Source organism: Neltuma alba, unplaced genomic scaffold (assembly GCF_004799145.2).
Source record: "Neltuma alba isolate B1F8T4 unplaced genomic scaffold, ASM479914v2 tig00001497_pilon, whole genome shotgun sequence".
Lineage (NCBI taxonomy): Eukaryota > Viridiplantae > Streptophyta > Magnoliopsida > Fabales > Fabaceae > Neltuma > Neltuma alba.
In genome coordinates, this window is record NW_021632483.1 from 50028 (window position 1) to 58478 (window position 8451).

The following is an 8451-nucleotide window of genomic DNA, read 5'->3' on the forward strand; positions in this document are numbered from 1 at the left end:
TATAGGTTTTTTTTTTAACAGGTTCAGGCTGGGCCTTGCCTTTGTACAAACCATACTTAGACTAAAAATAAAGCCTATGAAACACTACAAGTCAGGCTCAAATGGGTTTGTTATCAGACAGGCCTAGTTTGTTAAGAGTAAAGTGTAGCCTGTGTTTACCCTTATCTTGTGGTCCCCATCTATTTTAAGTTCCTTCTAGAGAATAGTGTTTGGGATTAACTTTTAAATATAGAGAGAATTACAATAAATCCTCAAAACAAGGATTTAATTATCCTAAATTCATTTACAACTGAGGAGCATACAACAAGTTTTAGTATAAAAAATGATAATTGCTTTATACTGTTTAGTTTCATTAAAACTATTTTTAGTTTTCACATATTTACTTTATATTTTATAAATTATCACTGAAAATAAATCAGGGTGCCGCATCGGGAAGAGTGAACAGTGTAGCAATAGGCACCAAAGCCCTCCCATGGATCACACTGATTTTGCCACAACGTGATTCGCCAAAAATGAAAAAAATAAATAATTAACAGATACTAGTATAACGGATCGGATCCACCAGATATATACACTTTTAAGCAGAAAAGAGACACCAATATCACCACTAGAGATATACCACGTCACAACTTAAAAAAGCGTTTTCTTTTTTCTCTGGATACCAACTTCAATTCAAGTGTTTTTTTATTAATATAATTAAGATTTAAGCCAACATGTCTGAGCTGATTCTCTGTTCGCCCCCTTCCTCCTCCTCCATTGTATCACACAGTGCTCTGCCTTTCGTCTCTGGCAAAAGCACTACGAACACACCACTCAGCCCTATCACAATTCCAAACACCCCGTAGCACCAGAATCTCTGCCTCCTCCCCGCTGCAACCAGCACCGGACTCACCGCACCACCCAGCACCACCGCCTGCCGAGCCATCGCCAACGCCGAGTTCCGTACGCATGTCGGGAATAGCTCCGTCGTATATAATAAGTATATATTAAAGGCAGTGCAAGCACAGAAAAACGACACCGACTCAAATCCAATTTCCAGCTTCATCCATGTTTTCCCAAACTCCGTCACCGATAAGAGACTGAAAATCCCACTCATGATGGTGAATACCCAAATAGCACTTCTTCTGTTGAACTTGCCTATCAATATGAAGGTTAACAGAGAAGATGGGAGCTCAGATAAAGCGTTGAACGTCACACTCAGATACAGATCAAACGACAGCGTTCCGAGACCCAGTGGCATCCCATAATAAACAACCCCAATACCAAAACCCATCACCATAACAGCCAAGATCCTTCTTGAAGCCCACTTTCTCTGCATCAAAGCCTTCAGTGCCGAGTATAAATCCATACTGTCATTTGAACTTTCCTCTGTCTCAGACACTTTAGAAACGGCTAAATTTAATGAGCTTTGAGATATTGATGCGATGCATCGTAGTGTATTTACAGCTTCCGCTTTCATTCCTCGTACGAGGAGCCACCTAGGGGATTCCCGTACGAGGAATTTTACTAACACAGAATAGAATATTGTTGGGATGGATGTGTATTTATAGAGGTTTCTCCACGAGGAGTTTCGGTTTAAGTATGCCATGGCCGGGAGTGAGAGGAAGCCGAAAGTGAAGCAGAAGAATCCCATGACACCCACCTGGCCGCGCCACCGGTTTCCGACGACCTCAGTGGCGAGGACGAGGGCAGAGGTAACTATGGTGGCTCTGCCAAAACCAGAGAGGAACTTGAGACAAGAATAGACCCAAAGGTTGGGAGAAAAGGAGGCGAAGAATGAAGAGAGAGACATCACAAGACAAGAATAGAAGAGCATGTTCTTGCGGCCCAAGGACGTATCAGCGAGAGTAGACAGGGCAAGCCCGCCGATGAGGCAGCCCATGAAGAAGGAGGAGGCCGGGAGGCCCGTAAGTATGGGGTCCTCTGGATTTAAGCCCCACTCCAAGATGATGGAGGAGTAAGACGAGCCGCCGTGGCGGGCTGGGGATGACGGTGGGGGTTGGGCATCGGTGAAGACGGTGATGAAAGTTTGTTGGGCATCGAAGATCCAAGCGAAGGAGACGAGAAGGGCTTGGAGGAACTGGGAGAGATTGAATTCTGATAAGCAACGTTCGATTGTGGATCCTAGAGATGGAAGGCGGCTCTCTGCTGGCCGTGGAAGTTCAGATTCATCGGTGGATCTGGATTGGGAGAGAAGAGGTGTGGAATCTAAATCCGCCATTAATCTCGATGTGACCTCGAGGAACTTCTGATCTGAGACTGAGAGGTCTAAATAATATAACGCTGCTTATATATGCATTCCAGTACGCAAACATGACATTTTTTTAAAAAATAAATAAATAAAAACTAAATTTTGAGCTATTAATTTTAAAAAACACATTTTCAATCCTTTAGTCTTAAAATTTTAAGTTTTTAATATGATTTTTTATAACAATTATAATTATTTTAAAAATTAAACTTAATATGTTAAAATTTAATAATATTTTATTAATATTTAAGAGTTTGATACCATTTTTTTTTATTAATAGTTTTTGGATTACTGACCAGAGGACTAAAAATTTATTTTGTAAAATTACAAAAATTAGAATAAAATTTTATGTAAAATTAAAATACCATGAGTAGACTTTTAACCACAAATAAAAAGTTTAAATGAATGATTGGAAGCCTCCGCAGAGTTTTCCTTTGGGCTAAGGGCCCTACTGAGATTTTGAAAGGCTTGGAGCGATCGAGAAACGCGAATAAGGACAAATTGACTAAAAACAATCGTGTGATTTAAAACTAAGTTTGATGTGATTTGAAAAGGTGAAAATAATATTTTTATTTTTATATTAGGCCGGCCCGAAATAGTGCAAAAAATGCGTTGGCAAAAAATAGTGAAAAAATAGTTTTTAAATCAGAAATGGTATTATACATGGATGTGGGTCTATGCATGGCAAAAGGTGAATGACTCAAGGTCTGAGTCAATTTATTATTTGGAAAAGAAAAAAACTTTTACAGTAGCTTCCAGTTGGCTAGTTCCAAGTTCAATTGTGATCCACATGGGTATCCTGCAAATAATTAAATATAATTTTCCAGATAATTTTAGATCCAGAAAAATAATAAAACCACTTCTTCTCGTTCTGATTTTTTTTTTTTTTAAGCAAAATGCAAGACCATTGCTCGGCTCCTTCATCCCAGTTTCTTTTCTTTTTTTATTAAAAAAAACACTTCTTTTTCTTTATATTATATTTTTGGGTAAAAGTACAGTTTTGCTCTCAATCTTGATTCTCGAGTGTATCCAACATCGCAGTATATTGAGTGGCACAATTTTACCTATAATTTTTTTTTTTTTATATTTTTAGTGGCAACATACTGCCCACAATACAATGCTGAATCAGCACCAGCAGCTAAAGTTATCGCTTTACTGGAAATAAAAGATGCCCTGTATGATACAATATATATATATATATATATATATAATTGAGTCAATTTTGGCTGTTTTTGAAATTATAATATACTATTGAAACCACAATATATTTGCAAATTGCACAAATGGCTACAAATTGGACCGCGTCGTACAGTCTGTAGCCTTAATCCATGGCAACATGACGTGTCGCTAAAAAACAATACCCTTCGTATAAAACTCCCAATTGGGGACAAAATATTTTTTTCTTGCATATAGATATCTTTTTATTAGAAACAATTCTATTTAAATTACTGTGAGTCAAAACAAACAAATTTTAATTTATTACGTTATAAAAGACTGATCCTTTCTACTAGATCTAACCTCTCAATAAAGCAATGGTTTATGCTATAATTGGTAATTATTCTTGCTGTTACGCACTTACGTGGAGAAGCCCAAATTGAACTAATAACATGTGAAAGAGGAATCTAAGGGTCCCGTATGCAATCATATAAACAAAACAGCCGTTTTCGTGAATACGATCACCAACCAAACCGTTGCCCCATTTAAATAGACTTTAAGTTTTAAAAATTAAAAAAAATTTGCATGTGGTTTTAAATTTAGGAAAATTTTATATAATTTAACATATTTTTAAACGTTATAATTATTACTCTTGTTATGTTGTAAACTTGTAATGGTGAAGCCACTAATCAAATTTTTATTTCGAATTTTCCTTCTTGATATATCAAATTATAACATGAAACAGTTCACTCCTTGGCAAAACATAGTACAAGAAGTCACGCTACTATACTCCCTCCAATTCTTTTCTATAAGATTCAGATAATGAAATTTTATGGTAATAATGAAATTATTAACATTAGTTAAAAGCATTAAATATGTAAAAAAATATTTTTCCCTGATATGCCCCTATTTATAAGAGGATAAGTGATAAAGTAATTAATGTTCAAACAACCTCAAGATGTATCTTATAGAAACAATTAAACCGATTTAAAAATTTGAATCTTGCAAGAAGAATATAAAATAGTATAACTCGAAAGTTATAGTTAAAAGATAATTATGTTATTCATGATTTAAGAATAGTGTAATTTTTCTACATATTTGATAATTTATATTGATTGATTGGTATTGATTTGATTGTCCAAAGTAGTGGGAGGCATTGTTGATAAATATGACTAAGTGATGATTTATCATAATAATTAAAAAACAATTGGCTGAGGTTGGCTTCAGTTTCACAAGGGAAACTGGCGACGCGCTAGTTTTAGTACTTTCTCTACCAAACAATGATTTGGCGTTTTAATACTTCAATTCAGTGGGTGTTAAAATCAATGGGCTTACTGGTTATGCAAATTGATAATTTTTTCAGTAAATTATGCGCTTTTTATATAAACTCGATTAAAAACAAAGTGATCTATTCTTCATTTTTCAAAACCATTAAATACATTTTTAAATTTTCTAAGCTTCTTTTTAAATGATATAATAAATATCTGAGAAAATTAATCTTTTAGTCTTAACTTTTTTATAATTTAGTAGTTTCTCAACTATATCTTGATACAATTGAGAGTGTTAGAATTAGCTTTTTAAAACTAATTTTATGGAGTTTGACAAATATGCGAGGTGAGTTTTGTTTTGACTTGCGTGAAAGTTTTTTTTACGTGCTTTTCTGAGTTTTCAAACACAACCTCTACTCCCAATTCTGCTTTGAAATTTTAAAATTCAAGAGGTATTTTTTTTAGGTTGTTTTTTCTCCTACTTATCTCTTTTCACCTATAATTTAATAACATTTTTATAAAAAAATTAATGTAATAGACAATTCAACAAGGAAAAATTTTAGAAAAAGAATTCTGAAATTATAATTTCTCAATTCAGGCATCTAAGAGTTGATAATGACAGAGAAAGAAGTGACATCTCATCTAGTATATATCTTGCAAATATAGTTAAATGACTAAAATGCCCTTATATTGGATTTGAAAAGAAAAGCTATCAAACTTGTCATTGTCAACACATTTCTTATCATTAGCTGTTCAAACATGTCATTACTAGTTAATAATTTATTGATAAATAACTTTTCATTATCAATACATTATTCTTATTATTTGTTATTCAATACTTATTATTGCCAGTTTAGAATTTGTTAATAAAATTTTTGATATGAGGACATTTTAGTTATTTAACTACAAGTACAAAATATCATATCAGACACTACTACCTCCGGTCCTAATTATAAGAGTCAGTTGACTAATTTGAGGAGATTAAAGAAGTAAGTTGAATTAGTTATTTGTCCTAAATAGGTGTTGTCTTTCCTAAAATATCTTTGCTAATCAAGTGTATTGAGTAGAACTATCATTGTTAGAAGGGCTACTTCAATATATATATATAAATATGAGAGACAAAGTGGATTGGTGTCTTATATTTAAGACCAACATAAAAGTCAAACAGGGTCTTATATTAAGGACCGGAGGTAGTACTTTCTTATTTGTCATTTCCAACTCTTAAGTACTTGATTTGGAATATTATATTTTATTTCTTCTTATTTGTTATTTTCTCACTCAACAACTGTTTTATGAAAAAAAGATTATAGTAGACCCATCAAACTTATTAAACCATATTCCTTTAAAGCCTTTCTTCTCATCTTGCTTCATTACTATTTTTCCACACTACCATACACAGTTCAATTTCATCAGAACACGTAGATTACCAGATATTTTTTTAGCAGGAAACAGACACCAAATCAACATAGAGCTACCACCTAATTACAACGTAAAGCTTTTTTTTTTTTTACCCCCTGGGTAGCGACTTCAAATGTTTCATTAATTGAGATTTATGCCAATATGTCAGAACTGAGTCTGTGTTTGCCTTCTTCCTCCTCCTCCATTGTATCACACAGTGCTCTCCCTTTTGTCTCTGGTAAGAACACTACAAACAATCCACTCAACCATATCATCAATCCCAACACCCCAAAGCACCAAAATCTCTGCCTCCTCCCCGCCGCAACCAGCACCGGACTAACTGCAACTGCCGCGCCCATCACCACCGCCTGCCTACCCATCGCCAACACTGAGTTCCGCACGCAAGTCGGGAACAGCTCCGTCGTATATAACGAGTATATATCAAACGCAGTGCAAGCGCTGAAAAACGACACCAACTCAAACCCAATTTCCAACTTCATCCATGTCTTCCCTAACTCCACTGATAAGAGACTTAAAATCCCGCTCATGATGGTGAATACCCAAATAGCACTCCTTCTGTTGAACTTGCCAATCAATACGAAGGTTAAAAGAGACGAATGGTAGCTCAGATAAAGCATTGAACGTCACACTCAAATACAGATCAAACGACAGCGTTCCAAGACCCAGTGGCATCCTGTAATATACCGCGCCAATACCAAAACCCAGCAACATAACAGCTAAGATCCTTCTTGAAGCCTATTGCTTCTGCATCAAAACCTTCGGAGCCGAGTATGAATCCATATTATCATCCAAACTTTCCTCAGTTACAGGCACTTCAGAAACGGCTAAATTCAATGAGCTTTGAGATATCGATGTGATGCATCTTAGTGTATCGATGGCTTCCTCTTTCCTTCCTCGTAACAGGAGCCACCTAGGAGATTCGTGTATGAGGAGTTTTACTAACACACAGTATAATATTGTTGGGATGGATGTGAATTTATAGAGGTTTCTCCATGAGGAGTTTCGGTTTAAGTATGCCATGGCCGGGAGTGAGAGGAAGCCAAGAGTGAAGCACAAGAATCCCATGACACCCACCTGGCCTCGCCACCGCTTTCCGACGAGCTCGCAGGCGAGGACGAGGGCGGAGGTACTGATGGTGGCTCTACCAAAACCAAAGAGAAACCTGAGACAAGAATAGACCCAAAGGTTTGGAGAATAGGCGGCGAGCAATGAAGAGAGGGACATGAAGAGACAAGAATAGAAGAGCATGTTCTTGCGGCCCAAGGACGTATCAGCGAGAGTGGATAGTGCAAAACCGCCGACGAGGCTGCCGATGAAGAAGGAGGAGGATGGGAGGCCGTAAGTATGGGGTCATCGGGATTTAGGTCCCACTCTGAAATGATGGAAAAGTATGCGCCACCGTGGCGGGCGGGGGATGATGCTGGGATTTGGGTGGCGTCGGCGAAGATGGTGATAAAAGCTTGTTGGGCATCAAAGAACCAAGCGAAGGAGGAGAGAAGAACTTGGAGGAATTAGGAGAGATTGAATTCTTCTAAGGGAAGTTCGATTGTGGAGCTCAAAGATGAAAATTTGGATTCATCAGTGGATTTGGATTGGGAGAGAAGAGGCGTGGAATGCGAATCAGCCTGCATCGTCCAGAACTGAGTTTGATATGATGAACTTGAGTTCTAATATGATCTGGGGAGCGTGAGCAAGGTTTGTTATATATGCCTTTATGTGATAATTAAAGCATCGGTCCTTCCACTGTTGATGAGTAAAAAAAAAATTATATATATGCATATATTTTCATAGTTGAGTCCAATTGGAGTAAAATTCAGCCATAGTTGAGGCAGCACCAGAAATTAGATTAGGAATCAAAACTAATTTTAGAAAATCAAATGAATTTGATCCAGACAAAAAACATGAAAGGAAATTAAAAGAACTAACAAACAAAAGTAAAACACTTTCAACAAACTTTTACACTTACTGAGTGGATGGTTTTATAACCCAACAGTATGCAAATTCTCCTGTAAACAGAAAGTCGGGTTGAATTTTGACTGTTAGTGTTTGTCTCTTTAGTTTTAAAAACAAAACGTTACTCATAACTCGAACTTGATAATTAATTTTGAGGGTTAAACTCACTTTAGCTAGGTCCTAACATTTTTCATGATGAGTTCTGATTTTAGTGTCAGTATACTTATTTTGGTTTGTATACTTTGAGCTCTTCAAAATGTTGGTTTGTACAGTTTAAGTATTTGTTTTGAGTTTAATGGTGTTAATTTTGCTTGTTTGGTCCTATTGGCTAACGTGAATGGTTGATTAGGATTTGACAAGCCATGTCATGGGGACTATCAAATAAAACTAGACTAAATGTATTACAAT

At 36.1% G+C, this 8451-nt stretch overlaps 1 protein-coding gene and 1 pseudogene across 1 annotated transcript; both read right to left on the reverse strand.

The window, feature by feature from the left end:
- Positions 1 to 502: 502 nt before the first annotated feature.
- Positions 503 to 2284, reverse strand: LOC114757764 (organic cation/carnitine transporter 3-like). The gene has a single exon (XM_028946845.1). The coding sequence runs from the start codon at positions 2219 to 2221 to the stop codon at positions 704 to 706; it is 1518 nt and encodes a 505-aa protein (XP_028802678.1). The 5' UTR covers positions 2222 to 2284; the 3' UTR covers positions 503 to 703.
- Positions 2285 to 6221: 3937 nt separating this feature from the next.
- Positions 6222 to 7721, reverse strand: LOC114757741 (organic cation/carnitine transporter 3-like; annotated as a pseudogene).
- Between the last annotated feature and the right edge of the window lie 730 nt (positions 7722 to 8451).